The sequence below is a fragment of the Bactrocera dorsalis genome, chromosome 5 (genome assembly GCF_023373825.1).
Source record: "Bactrocera dorsalis isolate Fly_Bdor chromosome 5, ASM2337382v1, whole genome shotgun sequence".
Taxonomy (NCBI): Eukaryota; Metazoa; Arthropoda; class Insecta; order Diptera; family Tephritidae; genus Bactrocera; species Bactrocera dorsalis.
Genome location: NC_064307.1, coordinates 52,320,691 through 52,337,367, shown reverse-complemented (window position 1 = coordinate 52,337,367; position 16,677 = coordinate 52,320,691). Strand labels below are relative to the sequence as shown.

The following is a 16,677-nucleotide window of genomic DNA, read 5'->3' as shown; positions in this document are numbered from 1 at the left end:
TTCGCTTTTGTGGTGCTTTCGTGTCGAGACAAGTGTGATCACTAATTTCAGATAAAAATCATTTGATCTGGCTCTTCGGAAAAAAATCATCACTAGTAGTCAAACCCGTTCGTTTTGTCGCAATGACTGTAGCACTTTCTCGAATGGTTTTCTATCATCTCTTCGATTACGTTTACGATTTCTAGACATCGACGTATTATTTTATGATTTCTTCTAATGCTGTTTCCTCCCATAGATATAAGCTGAGTCAAAATCTTGAAATGAAATATACTATGAAAATATATACATACTTATATGAAAATTTACAAAAATAATTATATAACTTAAATTTTAGTTTTTAACTTAAATGATGCTGAACAGTAATTCGATGCGATTAACATTTTTTAACACCCTCAGCCATGATTATCCTATTCATTCTTCAAAATCTAGTTTGTGAAAACGTTCCCTTTCATAAGCAACTGACCATATTCAACAGCTCTTTTTACCAAGCTAAGCTTATTTATTATTGGAATGTTAATATTGTTGAAGGTGGACTTCAAGGTAGTAAAATATATACTACTATATAATTTATATGGCATTTGTACACATTTCCTACTTCATTTTAATATTGTTGAACATGCACTTGTAAATTTGCATAATCAGTTTTCAAATTATGAAATGGATTTGCTGTCTATGTACAATAGGGTAGTTCTTAAATGTGTTAAAAATGTGTCTTCGATTTCTTATTTTCATCATTGCTTACATTTTCTAGATGGAAACTATAAGGAGTTTCCAGGGTTTACAGGGTTCAAAAAATATAATTTTTATTATCTTATTAAATTCTACAACTAGAATGTTGTCCTAAATTTCAAGTCTCCGAAGTCCAAGTAATAGCTTCGGAGATACAGCCTTGAGAACTTGTGCACTCGAGGCTAGCTAAGCTAAGTGCGCCGTTGCAAAAATACTGTTTTTTACCCGAGGAAACCCATGTAACCGCTTAACTTAATTTGATATTTATAGGCTTTAGTTAGTCTCCTCATTGCAGACGTATAATATATCTCGCACGGAGTGTAAAATAATATTACCCTGATCGTTCATACCCATTATATGTACAAGTAGTATCTTCGGCGTCATCTCAGTAGATTTGCGAAGTAGAAATAATCTCTGATGTCAAGGGTTATTAGTAAAATAACACTGAAAATGATTGAAAAATCGAGCACTTCCGGTTTCACGGTTCACCTTAATGTCCACATATGATTTTATGTGGGCGCTATACCTAATTGTTATACTTTGGAAGTTTGTATTTTATTTTGTGTTTTATTTCAACTACAATAGACGAACCAAAAGGGGCATAAAAAAAGAAAATAAATAAAGACGTTGCCATTAATTTTTCAAAGTTATCATGTCATCTAGCAACGTGTTTTTAATGGATCATCTTGTAATGCTTTCGCAATTTCGAAATTTCGCGTAAATATTACAAATGCAATTATTTATTGAATTTTAAGGATCGCGGAGACGAAGAAAGTTTTCATGGAACGGACGTTTTCGCAAACAATTTCTTTTAGGAGAGCTTAGAGAAGAGAAATCGAAGACAGCTAACTTATTTTTAGCTATATACGAGATATTTCTTAAAGTACTTGTATATATATAGAAGTCACCATTTCAAATACATACTGAGATTGATAATTTTCTGTTGACATTTAACCTCTGAAATTAAACCTTAAACATTTGTGAAAGTAATAGTTTTATAAGTTTTAGTTAAACAAATATACTGACTCTTAATGTCGCCAATATAAAAATATTTTTTAGCAAGAATTTAACATTGAATTATTATATAATGAATCTGAAGCTAGTATCAATTGAAATTATGTCGAAATGTTGCCGCATTTACGACAACGGTATACTCGTAAGATCTGTTGATAACTCTATAAAAAACAGTAAAAATGTGATTATCAATGAAAACTTTACAGCCTCTTAAGTGCCACGCGGCTAATAAAAAAGTTAAAATTTTTTGTATTTTCTACGTCAAACTCAGTCAAAATCGTCAAGCCTCATAAAATATATATAAATATAATTTCCTTTTCATATCAGCTGTCAAAATATTTCATACTAATTGAATTTATAACTGTTATTTATTGCTTTTCCACTATATAAAACGGAACGTTGTTATATTGCTGATAATTGGTTCTATAATTGGATTATTATTACATAGAAAGTTGGTAATGTCGCCTTCGGGACTTTTTGAAAACGTCACTGGTTTAGTTGTGTGTAAGTTTAAATAGAGAACATTTGTCGTCGACGATATATACTAAACGACTGGCGCGCTGTTGTTGACTCGGCTATAATCGCGTAAGCGGTGTCTACGCCAGTAAAGAAGAAGAAGATATATACTAAGTATTAGAGAAGTCCCTATGAGTTCTAAGACACCGTTGAACAATCTTTTGATTTTTATGAAATGCTTTTTCAAGTCGAAATCAAGTCGGAATTCTTTGAATTACATATCAAAACAATACTTTAATAACATATATTTAGTTTTGACACTGATAGCTTATTACGAAAGTTGCTATTTCTGTAAGTCCCAGCTCTGCTTTTGATTACTTTCCTGATTGTGTGTTTTTTAAGAAATATTGCCGCAGTTGTCGGTGAGAACAGGGCTAATGTCGAGCATACTCTGTGCGATTAGTCAGTGAGCCAAATGAAATATATTTTGTTGGCGGTGTTATTGAACAAAAAGTTAATTACTAAGAGCGCTTTGTGTCTACACATTCACGTGTTTCTTAACAACATTTTCCGTGTCCCATTAATTATAAGTATTTTATATAAAAAACTTGTGTCTCCAGTAACATACACACATATATCAAAAAGTTATATGTGTTAAATATGTTTTTTTATTACAATAAAGCAATTAGTAACATTAATTTCAAATGTTATATTGGACGAAAGTTAATGTTTAACAATAACACGAGTATTTTCACTAACAATTATATTTTACTTGTGGCTAAGGTTTATGCATATTTTCCATTTAAATTAGTATAAAATTGTATGTTTGGTTGCTATTATGGTTTCTTTATTTTAAATGACATTCCAACTTCAGTCAACAACCTTGAGCGGCTCAAGTGTTTTTCAGCTTTGTTCTGATTTTGTTTAGTTTTTCGTATTCTTACTGCCTCGGTTAATTTGGTGTACGTGTTTTTATGTATAACAAATGTAGTAACCAAAACAAAACAAAAAAACACAGTTGGATTTTTTCAACTCGTGAAAGGCATTACATACGTACATGGTATGCATATGTGTAGTAAGCTTTCTGAATTAATTTAATTTCATTGACGTATTTGTGGTTGATTAATTGCACTTGTTGATTTTTTGATACTTTTGTTTTAATTTTTTTTGTTTGTTGTATTTTGTTTACCCACAAATTTGTTTAGTTTATACAAGCATTATAACTCAAAAAATGCACTTAATTATTAATAAGCTCACGTTTTTATTATGTCGTAAGGTTACTGCGTTTGGCTAATTTGCAGTTGATTTTGATTCTTGTCACATACGTATGTACATACATATAGGATATTTTTAAGAGTTGTATAACCAGAGAGTTAACTGTCAAAGTTGACACATTCATTTGCCATTTCTGTTGTGTTTACTTAATTTTAAGCACCAAACCATTCAGAAGAAACTCTTCTGAAAGCAAGTAAGTCCTCTCTCGTATGAATTACGGATATTTTCTATTAAAATTTAGGTTTAAAGGTGTGAACTACAGACAAATGTTTTGCGACTGCTATATGGTTTTAGCAGGATGCCAGATATAATAATATTTCCAGATTATTTTCTCAAATACTATAAGAGTCGCGACATTTAATTAAGTAATTGTTTACGTTTCTGTACCATGATTTATGGAGGGGAATTATGACATGATCCATTTGTCAAATGTTATGTATCTTTTGAGTCTGAAAGAGAATAATACCAGTGATAAAGTGATATAAAACTCACAAACAACACAATATTTCGACTGTTCGGCTTTAAAAAAAAATCGTGTTCTTAGGTACTTTTCAAATATTATACATAGTTTTACTTACATATTATTTACTTTATTTAATTTTTTATGTCCTGTAATTTCTATACACACTTATTCGTGTAACTACATAAAATATAAAGCTTAGTAACAAGGCGAACGTACACAAATATGATATATAATTTCCGGGGCTTTCCCTCCACAAAAGCTATAGGCACGGGTTATTTATTGTGTGCCTTCCAATTCAAAGGTGGAGAACTCGCCTTTAATTTGTCAAAGTATATATCATGTCAAAAAAGCATATAAATAAATAACTTTTTAAAGAAAACCGGTTTCACTTCGGAAACTCCGTGCGGCTGAATACTTGAGTACTTGTTGTACAAAAACGTACTGGGTAAATAATTTAATGTGAGATAATGTAAAAATACCTGGCCAATAAACAAACGAAGCTTAATGCAATTAAAATCATTTTATTTGTTATTATCTTACTTGTATTTGCACATTTATTATGCCCTTGTTATATATAATGCTATAAATCTATATACATATGTATAGTATGTATGCCAAGAGCACATATTTATCTACGTAAATATGGATAACTGTCAGTACGTGTGCTTGTGACCTTTTGCAACGTGTTTATCTTCAGAAACGGAAAAAGTTGTTTAAACACACCATACACATACATAAGTATGTAAATAAATTATAAAATATTTAAACAGACATGAGTACAACACCTGCACATATGTGTTGACTTGTAATGCCTAAGGAGGCTTCTTAATAGAATTTACTTTGTTGTTCACATTCCGATAAATAAGACGCAAGAAGTGGTTCTATCTTTGAAAGCACCCGAGTGTGTCTAGGAAAAAGTCATGAACAATTGATTAGCTTGTCGACTTCGTAAAACAATTAAACAATCAGTTAGTAATCTACAAATAAATAAAATAACTTGTTGCTTAGCAGTTATAAACTCGGGGAGTTATAAATGGTCCAATGAATGAAAGTATGATAGTTATGTATATAGCTTTAGGCCACTAAAGAAAGAATTCCATTTAAGTCTGATGAAGCTTTACATTTCTGACCCGATTCAATAGAACTCTATTGCTACATATATATTAAGTCGATTAAGACTTTACTATATATTTAGTTAAAATTAGTTTCTGTTTTTTTTTAATTTTCGAAAAAGGTAGACTGACCAACCTTGTGGTTTAATACTCGATTCCAAGAGTACTTAGAAACAATTTTTTAATGGATAATTAATTGAAAGGAACCTGAGTAAATCTCAGGGTTCAACAACGCATATGGTATGCAGGGTCAATCGTTAGAAATATACACATGGCAGCTATTAAACTTGTTGATAAGTGAAATGTGAGTCCAGGATCCATCTATAATATGTTCCATAAAAATGTCGACCAAAAAGATTCCACATTATTTACACCCTCTCCTGAGGAGCTGCCGGAGCTTTTGATAGTCTCAAGAGATGTTGTGGTAATTTTCTGTCCACCCTTGCTCAAAAGGCTGATTTTTGTTTTGTTTTAAAAACATAACAATAAGTTATGAAATTTTAAATCTATTTAAAAATTAGACAAGCTCAAGCAACTGATTGAACTGTTTTTGTGATACGTTGCTCCTTAGTACGCAGGCATATCTCTTCTTTAAAGGCGTTTGATCGCAGGAAGGTACCAAAGCATTAGCCAAAGTATTTGGGTGATCTCGGAGTTTAAATATATATTTAATTTTGCTGTATTCTACTTCTTTCTTTACCATAGAAATACCAAAGCCCTTTTGATATTTTCATTACGCATGTACCATGGTGAACACGAGATTGTTCTAAGCATTTTTTATTGGAACTTCACAGTTGAATGCCATACATCCAAATCGACTTTACGACCGCATTATAAATATAAAAGCACTTTGTTGTCTAGGCTAAGTTTGGAGTTTTTATTTAAAAGCCAATTTAAATTTGCAGCTCTTATCTTCATGCAAGTTATTTTGCTAGATATGTATATGCTTTCTCCACGTCAGTCTTCTATCTAGATGTATACCAAGATAAGTTACTTCATTCGCTTGGGGTACTAAAATATTGTTTATTTTTACTGCCGGGCACATCTTTGGTCTTAGCGAAAGTGTAATATGCTTACACTTTTGTTCATTCACATTTATACGCCAGTTCGCTAGCCACTCTTCGACAGAACTTAAATGCTCGGATTATTCTTGATGTTATTATGTGGCATTTGTTATGGCTCACTAAAGCTGTGTCATCCGCAAAAGTTGGTGTTAATAATGATGGACAGCAGAACAGCAGATCGCTGTAAATATGATGTATAGAGTTGGGTCTAAAACACTGCCTTGTGGTACACCAGCCTTTATCTGTCGTTCATCAGATATGAAATCTCCAACTTTTACCATAAATTATCTATTTTTTAATTAGACTCCAAAGTTTTATACAATTCTAAAGTTAGAATGTTTTTAATTTTATATAAAAGGCCTTCATGCCACACCTTATCCAACGACTGCGCCACGTCTAGAAATATAGCTGCACAGTACTCTCTGTGCTCAAATGTTTTTTTTATTTCGTTAGTAATTCTATTTACTTGCTCTATTGTTCTATGTTTTTCACGAAATTCGAATTGGTGCGTTGGTATTATATTATTTTCGTGGAGGAAAGGTGTCATCTTTGATAGTAACACTTTTTCATATAATTTAGAAAGACAGGGTAGAGGATTGATTGGTCTGTATGAAGACGGCTATGTTGTCTTTCCCAGTAAGGTGGACAGCTCAAAGTTGTTCTTTGGGCAATTAAGCTGAAATACCTTTTCTAGGTGATTTGCAAAACAATTAGCTTTTTCCTCGTCACTTCGAGCCAATTTCCACCCATGTATGGTATAGGCATGTTGGAGTCAGTCGGTGGCTTCATGGAATTTTGGGCTTTCCAAAGGGAATTTTGCTTGCTTGAATTTGGTCACAGCTTCTTTATATACATTTCAGTGTTGAATTCTTCCTCACGTATAAGCGCTTATTTTAATTTACGTACAGCTGATTTTAATTGAAGCTGATTGGAAGGGGAGCGATTTATTTGTCATTCTCGTCTCGCACGCTTTTTTTCTATTTTTCTATTAGAGATTTTCCTGAGACCAAACGGCTTATAGTTTTTGTTTGGTGTTGCTAAGACAGCTACGTTAGTTATTATATCATTGAGTTCTCTTAAGCTTTCTTCAATATCTCTTCCTGTATTTATTTTGTGCTCAATATTAATGTGGCTACTCACGTATTTTTTATATTTTAGCCAATTCGTTTTATAAGATGTTAGACCCACTTTTAGATCAACGAATATAGGTTGTTTACATATCTTTATTAGTACAGCAGAGTGATCAGAAGATAAATCAGTACGTGTATCAACTGATATGTGTGATTTGGGTGTATGAATTAGCCCCCACTGAATTAACCCCCACCGGGCAAAATGACTTAAGCCCCACCAATTTTACAACAAAATTAAAAATGGCGGAAAGTGGGGCTAAAGTCATTTTCGTGGGGATTAATTCTTTTTTTTTAGTGGGGATTCTGTCATGTAAGAACCCCCACGTTTGGTGGGGCTTAATTCATTTCGATTGGTGGGGATAAAAACATTTTCGTGGGGTTTAATTCATTTTTTTTTCGTGGGGATTCTGTCAAGTAAGAACACCCACGTTTGGTGGGGCTTAAATCATTTTGATTCCGTGATCTTTTATAAAAATAAATCAAACAGTTAGCAACGTAATACTTTTCACAGAAGAATTATGAACACCGGGGTTTTGGACCGACCAGGGATATTTTTTTTCGAGCGCTCGATTGATGTTGTTTAGTTAATCAATAACAGAAATTGGTTTTTATGTTATTTTTATAAAAATATGAAAAACTTCACAATCACTTCACTTTAACAAAAATGGCAAGGTTATGTTCGAAATTATGGCACAGCTGTTGTAAATTCGAATGGCCACTATTGATTCATGCATTGATCGTTTTCGAATTATCGATATTCTCAATATACGAGTCTGAACGAGAATTGGTAAAAATGAGAAATACATAATAGGAAAATTTATAATTAATTATTATAGCAGAAAGAAGAAGAATTTGGACACAGAAGAATTATGAACACCGGGGTTTTGGACCGACCAGGGATATTTTTTTTTCACGTTTCCATTTGGTTGGTTTTGGGGCAATTGCCTTTGTGTAGTATTGCCTTTCACAACGTTTGCATAACTCCCTTGTGTAGCATTGTCTTTAAGATTTACTGGTTTTGAAATATGGACGGGGATTTCAATATTTTCATTAGATGGAATATTCATCATTTGATTACGACGTGCTTGGATACCCTGTGACAATTTCGATTTTAAATCTTTGTAAACAGGGCAACCCCTGTACTTAGCAGTATGATTTCCTCCACAATTGCTGCATTTTTTATTTAAATCCTCTTTTTTAAGAGTACATTTTGAAGTGGGATGTAAATCACCACATACTACACAGACACTTCGTAGAATGCAATATGCTTTCGTGTGTCCATACTCTTGGCAGTTTGTACATTGTACTGGACCATTTCTCTTATGTGGTTCCTCAACAGTGATTCTGCGATGGAGCAGATATTTTAAATTGTAAATCGGGTGTATTTCATTTTTCTTTAGTTGGTTAGAATTTGGCATCAATTTCTATTTTGAACATTGGTTGTGGGACTTTGTTCCTGTTAAAAATATTTACTACTGATTTAATGCTAAAACCACCTTCTTCCAGTGCTTCTTTAACATCGTTAGAGTCTACCGAAGCTCTATACCTTTTATGACAACAACTAGGCCTTTTGAGCTCTTCAGTTGGTAAGAGTAGTAACTTTTGAATGAAACTTTTTTCAGTGTATGTTTGAATTTTTATTTCATCTACATGTAGTATGTTACCTTTTTTCAAGGGCACAATATGAAAATTGTTTGTGCTTATTAAATTGCTTATTTTGGAGACAAGTGCATTTGAGCTACGCTCATGCAAATAGAATGGAGGGGGTTCGGCATGCTCGATGCTCAGCAGGGCAAATCTGTTGCCATTTAGTATTTCTGGCTTTTTACCATTTGGCGTGCCTGGTTGAAATTTTTTGGTATTGACTGCTAATTTAATTTGACTCGATTTCCTTTTTACATTTACGTAGCGGTTAATACCAGTTTGAACAGATGGTCCTTTTTGCATGGTACATTTTCACCTTTCGTTTTGTTTTCCTTCGCTGTTCGTCTCAAATGCATTGCGCAAAAGCTCAGTGTTCTAGTATGCACATCTAGTTAACCTGTCAATCAGATCTCTCTACATCACTACTGAATAATGTTATTCACCAACTATTTCAAGTATGATGTATGAATAAAATAGTTTTCTACTTCAACAATTCAAAAAATATTTTTGGAATCAAAAAAGTGATTCCCTCTTGCGGTTCATCAGTTTTTCTGAAAACAAATTTTGAAGAGGATTTTGGAAAAGAGTTGCTTGTGGAAGTTAGAAAATATCTTATAAACCATGCAGGTTTTATGAATTAGTGAACAAATATTGACATTTTTTAAGAAAAATTAAAGCGGATAACTGTTAATAGCTATATAACTGTAGATAATTGAAAATAATTATTACAATGTTTGATAATCTCTGCGCTATCATTCTTTTGTAGAAGACTAATTTGTGCCGAGCAGGAAAGTCAGTTTCATATAAGGAATAAAACTAATCCTTTATGAGCTTCGTTCGAAAGATACTACTACAATTAGGTATAAAATTTTAACACAATTGGATATACGTCAATAGCGTTGTGTTCGCTGATGTTCTTAAAATAATTACACTTAATTATCTTTCTGATAAGGCTTGGATTTGTAGATAACACGTTGCCATTGACAGAAGTGGCCTAAATTAGTAACACTAATTAGCTAGTACCGAATTCCCAGGCTAAATGATTAGACATACATATGTATAAGTTTTCATTATAAAGTATTCTGTAAACCACACGCGATATATGTATGTACATATATAGTATGTGTATCTAATGGAAACATTTTCTCATTTTTAGAAGCAACCATACCGAGTAGAAAATACCGAAAATATTGAGATCAAAAAGGAAAACCGTTTGCAAAAATGTCGAAATTCTGGGCCGCCTTAACCCGACGAAAAACGGATGATGTCGTAGAAAACGAATCACAATTGGCACGTGTACTCAACCTCTTCGATCTGACTGCACTCGGTGTGGGCAGTACGCTCGGTCTGGGCGTATACGTACTCGCCGGTTCAGTCGCCTACACCATTGCCGGTCCAGCTGTGACCATATCATTCCTCATCGCTGCGCTTGCTTCCGCTTTTGCCGGTATTTGTTATGCTGAATTCGCAGCACGTGTGCCAAAAGCGGGCTCTGCATACGTTTACAGCTATGTAACAATTGGCGAGTTCGTAGCGTTCACTATTGGTTGGAATCTAATATTGGAATATGTGATCGGTATGAGGACATGCTTATATTTGTGCATTTTTAGCTCTATCAAGTAGGCTTAAATATCGTCATTATTATAAAACCTTAATTTCTTCTCAAACAGGTACCGCCAGTGTAGCTCGCGGTCTGAGCGGCTACTTTGATGCGCTCATCGATAATAGTATGTCGAAGGCGTTGACGGAGGCTATACCTATGCATGTGGACTTCTTAGCAAAGTATCCAGACTTCTTGGCTATGGGTGTAATTTTGCTGCTGGCGGCATTACTTGCTTTTGGTGTGAAAGAGTCCAGTTTCTTGAATAATATTTTCACTGCTGTAAATCTCATCACCATTGCCATAGTTTTAGTTGCTGGTGCTATAAATGGTATGTACACTGTAAATAGTTGAAAACCATCTTTTGTAACTTTCTTCGCCTTATTTACAGCTAATCCCGCTAACTGGAGTATATCAAAAGATGATGTACCAGAGACTGACAATAATAAATTCGGCAGTGGCGGTTTTATGCCATTCGGTATTGCCGGTGTTATGACTGGTGCCGCGAAATGTTTTTATGGTTTTGTAGGCTTTGATTGCATAGCCACAACTGGAGAAGAAGCAATAAATCCAAAGCGCAATATTCCACTTGCCATCGTCATTTCGTTGATCATCATATTCTTGTCTTACTTCGGCATTTCGACGGTACTTACTATGATGGTGCCTTACTTCGAACTGGTGAGTTTCAAATAGAAATACTCAGTGTGCTCTTTGAGAACACCGATAACAAGAGATCAAAAATGTATGTATATTAACCCCTCCAATGCCATTTTGAATATGTTTTAATAACCGTGTCTCAAAATATTTTTGGACAATTCTCTGAAGGCCTGAAGGGGTTGAAACTTATTTTCTAAGCTTACAAAATGATCTTTTTACAAATTATAGTTTTTATCAATTATATTCTTCTTATGTTAATTTATTCACAAGTCACTATCAATTTTAATTTCTTTTAGGATAAAGATGCACCATTCCCGAAGGCTTTTGACGACATTGGTTGGTCTGCTATTAAGTGGATCGTTACAATTGGCGCGGTCTTTGCCTTGACCACAAGTTTGTTGGGTGCTATGTTTCCCTTGCCGCGTGTACTTTATGCCATGGGCAACGACGGTATTCTCTTCAAATCATTTTCAAAAGTACATAACTACACCCAAACGCCATTGTTGGCAACAATTATCTCGGGAATTTTCGCGGGTAAGCATCAACAAAAAGTTTAGAAACACTGGAATAAACTTAGAGCAATAATAATATTAATTTGCCGAAACTTACGAACTAGCTCCGGCATCGTTTTGGCGACCTTTGTTTGCAATGATGATAGATTTATTAGAAATGCATTGAATTGAATTGAACAGTTATTCTATGACGTTTTTTCTAGGTATTATGGCGCTTATTTTCGATCTGGATCAACTGATCGACATGATGTCCATTGGTACACTATTGGCTTACACAATTGTAGCGATATGTGTGCTCGTACTGCGCTATCAGGATGAAGATATGGATACGAAGACAATCTCCGTTAGTTGTCCCAAAGTTATACGTCAATTCTTCAATGGCAATTCTTATCGTGAACCAAATTTATTTACATCACGTATTACAAAAATAGCCATCGTAGTATTTGCGCTGGTGTGCATCGTCTGGGATATAGTTGAGGCGATTTGTGGGTTGACTTCGACAGCCGGTGCAGTGGCGCTAGGCGTTATTGGTGTTATGTTAATATTTATTGTGGTTATAATCGGCATGCAACCGGTCTCGACAATCGAGTTAACTTTCAAAGTGCCACTAGTGCCGTTCATACCCTGTTTAAGTGTTTTCGTGAATGTTTATTTGATGTTCCAATTGGACGTGAATACTTGGATACGTTTCCTTGTATGGGTTGCCATTGGCTATGCGATTTACTTCAGCTATGGTCTGCGTAATTCTACACAGGTGACGCGAAACCGTAACCACGCCGAAGCAGCGATAAGAATGCAACACACGAATCAGGCATTTGAACCAGACTGGAAGGTGGAGAACGGTGTTAATGGGGTTGTGGAAAAGCAGTAGTAGCATTTTATTTAAAGTTAATGAAAACTGAAATGTTTCCATAAACATTAAGCATGTCTTTTAGGGACCCTTTTATTTACACAGAATTACAAATATCTAGCGTTGTCGAACTTAAATGTATGTAGATTTAAGCGTGGCGTATATACCTCCTGCTGTTTGGAGTGTTTATTACAAATGTCTATATTGTTTCAGGTTGTTTAAGAAATTAGAATTGTCCAAATATAATTATTCCTTAGAGTAAAAATGACAATAACTGGTTTGAAACCGAATTGCCATCATTATGTAGTTATAAAAAACAGATATTGAAAGATATGCTATGTCTATATAATTAGAAAACTTTATGGCATTCCAACTTTTTAATCTAAATATATATTTTTTTTAATTTTTTACTATTTTGTTAACTTTTTTACAAGTAATTTATTCTATTTTTTTTATTTGTATATTCATTTTCGGGATTTCTTGCCGTTCTTCTAAATTTTACAATATTACTACTACTTGAGAAAAAATCATAATATTTTTTTAAATATTGAACCTACATAAGTGCGAGAGAGATGAATAGATTGCGCATGAAAACTAAACGTTTGCCATTGTTGTCTGGTATTTGAGCTCCAGTTTTTCACAAAAACTGTTTAAGTGTTTTAACAAGTTAAAATTAAAATTTTCCTAGTAAATTGTATGAAAGTAAGTAAGTTATTTTTTAAACTGGTAACGCTTAAATATCCGCTTTGATTACCGCCTGCCACAAGCAATTACGTTGTTTTTATGCGCCCATTGCATTGTACTACCATTACTTTCTTTTTGTTTACCTTTTTGTTGTTAACTAACAATGTTTTTAAACAATTTTGATAGAATTTATAGTTCTTCCGACAATTTGTGATATTGTAAAAATACAGTATATACCTAGGTAATTGAGATTTTGTTTTTTAATTATCTGTCACCAAAAACAAAAAAATATTTTTGTAAATGAGTTAAGTCTACTTAAAGATAAATGCATGTGTATTATTAGAAAAAATCAAGAGGTAATTATAAAATTCGAAAGAATGGCTAAACAGTTTTAAATATGTATAAATTGTAATTTATTTTCCAGTAATTTTATTAGTTATGAATGTAAAAAAATGTATGTATATAATGTTCAATAAATAACCAATTTTTAAAATAGTCGAATCGTGATCTTGACGTTCTATCGGTCCAATAGCTTATGATTTATCAATAACTTTGCTATTTTCAAAGTTGTCAATGAAAATAATTTACTGTGAATTTCAAAATATGCTTTCTAAAACTTCGACAGCCGGCCTTTTGGAGGATTACCAAATATGGCAACAACCATTCTCCGGGCTGTCGATTGGTTTTAAGTATGTAAAGTGTATATTCATTAAACAAGTTTATATACACTATTTTTTTTATTCCATGACTCAGTGAAAGAGTTACTTTTGAACAATTTACACTCAAATAATTCTACGCTGTCTCAACTTGTGTGTGTGTAAGATCACTAATTAAAAATATAGACTTTTTATAAGAATTTTTCGACTGCCTTCGGAATTCATTTTGTTTCATCATTCTGATTATTTGTATACAGTAAACACATATGTAACTCCATATAACAGGAAATCCGTTAGAGGTACTTTTTTCAATAGCCTTTCTTGGACAGATAACGCTGTCATGTTATTTTTACTTTTCATCATGGAAATAGTTACGCTTAAACAATGTTTAAAAATCGTTCAACTTTATTTCGAAAATTCATGTTCTGTAAAGAATGTGTTTCGCGCCCTTCGCTCAACTTATGGTCAACTGAGCGTACTATTCTTGAGACCCAGCATTCATTATTGGATAATATTCGACCGAATAAACCATGTCCAGCACGCAGTAAAGAAAATTTAGCAGCCTAACCGAGAGTGTACACGAAAATCGTGGAGAGTCTGTTTGGTCCGTTCGCAGCAACGACTGACGTATGGAACGATTTGGCGCATTTTACGTCGATATCATAAATTGAAAGCGTAACAAATAGAGCTTGTGTAAGAACTGAAGTCGATCAACCTTCCCAAGCGACATTGCTTGAAAAGTTCCAAGAAGATCCAACGTTTTCGAATCAGATTTTGTTTAGCGATGAGGTCCATTTCTGGCTCAATGGGAATGTAAACAAGCAAAATTGCCGCATTTGGGACGAAGACCTGAAGAGATTCAATAGCTTTAATTTCACCCAGAAAAAACAACAGTATTGTATGGGTTGTGGGCCAGATAATTTCACCGTCTATATTTCTTTCATTTGATGTTTAAAACTGAAGCTCGTAACCTCGGCGGCACTTGGTTTCAACAAGACGACGCCACTTCTCACACATCGCATCAATCAATGGATTTATTGAGACAACACTACGGGGAGCAGATGATTTAACGTTTTGCGCCGGTCGATTGGCCACCGAGAGCGTCTTATATCACACCATAAGACTTTCTCCTTTGGGGATATGCAAAGTCTATGCGGACAATCCCGCTTCGATTCAGGCTTTGGAGCAAAACAATCGAAATGCTCGAAAGAGTCCTCGAAAATTGTTGTCAATGATTGGACCATCGAAGACGAAGCCGTGGTCAACATTCGAAAGAGAGAATCTTCAAAAAATAACTGCCAAAAAATTTTCCTTCGAATGATAATAAACATTCCCCATTAAATTTGAAGTCTATTTTTTCTCTTAAAAATTAGGGAACCTTGAAATGGATCACCAAAATCTCGATTAGTTTTAAGTATTACAAACAACATTAGGAAACAAAACTCTTATAAAACTCTCTCTTATATTATTGTACAACAATAACGTATAATTATTTCAACATGAGCTTGGAAGTAAACTGCCTATCAGGAACATGAGATGGTGATTCCTGCATACCACTGATAACATAACAAGAAAAAAACGTTAACTTCGGTTCCGATGCTAAATACCCTTCACAGGTGCATTTCTGTTAGTAACTATGTGTTCAGTTTGTGTGGAAGCTATATGCTATAGTAATCCGATCTGAACAATTTTTTTGGAGATTATACTCGTATTGTTACCTTAAGCAGTAATCCATGCCAAATTTCGTGAAGATACCACGTTAAATGCGAAAGTTTTCCATCGTTCCGATCGTTCGGTTGGTATGGTAGCTATATGCTATAGTAATCCGATCTGAACAATTTCTTCGGAGATTACATTGTTGCCTTAAAAAATAATCTATACCAAATTTCGTGAATATATCTTGTCAAAGTGAAAGTTTTCCAAACAAGAACTTGATGGCGATCAATCAGTTTGTATATCAGCTATATGCTATAGTTAACCGATCTGAACAATTTCTTCGGAGATTACATTGTTGCCTTAGAAAATATCATGTGCCAACTTTTGTGAAAATACATTGTCAAATGTGAAAGTTTTCCATATAAGAACTTGATTCCGATCGTTCAGTTTGTATGGTAGCTATATGTTACAGTGGTCCGATATCGGCAGTTCTGACAAATGAGCAGCTACTTGAAGAGAAAATGATGTTTAAATTTCAAAACGATATCTTAAAAATTGAGGGACTAGTTCGTATATATACAGACAGACAGACGGACAGACAGACGGATATGGCTAAATCGACTCAGCTCAACATACTGATCATTTATATATATACTTTATAGGGTCTCCGACCCTTCCTTCTGGGTGTTACAAACTTCGTGAAAAAATTAATATACCCTGTTCAGGGTATAAAAAGGTTTGTCAGCCAGGTTTCGGACGTGATCGCATTCTACTACAATCAGAAACTCTTGTGCAATTGCGTTCTGAACATTGTAAAAGGTTAAACTTCGATTCAAATCTGACATAATCAAAAATTCCTTGTTTGGAAAAGTCCTTGCACGATGCTGATCGCTTCTATTTCGAAAACGAATGGGAATGTTTCATATAAAGCATAATCCATTCTACGTGCTACTTATCGTAAATAACATAGTTCGAAGTTATGAAATGACAGGTAATTAGAGTTTAAGAATCATTTCTTATCACATCAACGGCATTTGCACTATCATATCTTTTTAACTTCCACGTCAATTCAACATTTCACTTATTAGTACGTGGGTTGACGTATATATAGCAATATAATAATATTTATTTAAGGGTTTAGCTGAGCCAGACGTGTCTATGTTTTTATAATATTT

General features: G+C 33.8%; 1 protein-coding gene across 2 annotated transcripts in view; it reads left to right on the top strand.

Moving 5' to 3' along the window:
• The window catches only part of LOC105225249 (cationic amino acid transporter 3), a 44,308-nt gene extending 30,617 nt beyond the window's left edge, over positions 1-13,691 (top strand). For both annotated transcript variants that reach the window (XM_029549780.2, XM_011203640.4), the window contains exons 2-6: positions 10,044-10,463; positions 10,558-10,818; positions 10,879-11,165; positions 11,441-11,678; positions 11,860-13,691. In XM_029549780.2, the coding sequence (XP_029405640.1) occupies positions 10,109-10,463; positions 10,558-10,818; positions 10,879-11,165; positions 11,441-11,678; positions 11,860-12,527 (1,809 nt within the window). In that variant the 5' untranslated portion in view covers positions 10,044-10,108 and the 3' untranslated portion in view covers positions 12,528-13,691. The remainder of the gene's footprint in view (positions 1-10,043; positions 10,464-10,557; positions 10,819-10,878; positions 11,166-11,440; positions 11,679-11,859) is intronic.
• The last annotated feature ends 2,986 nt before the right edge of the window (positions 13,692-16,677 follow it).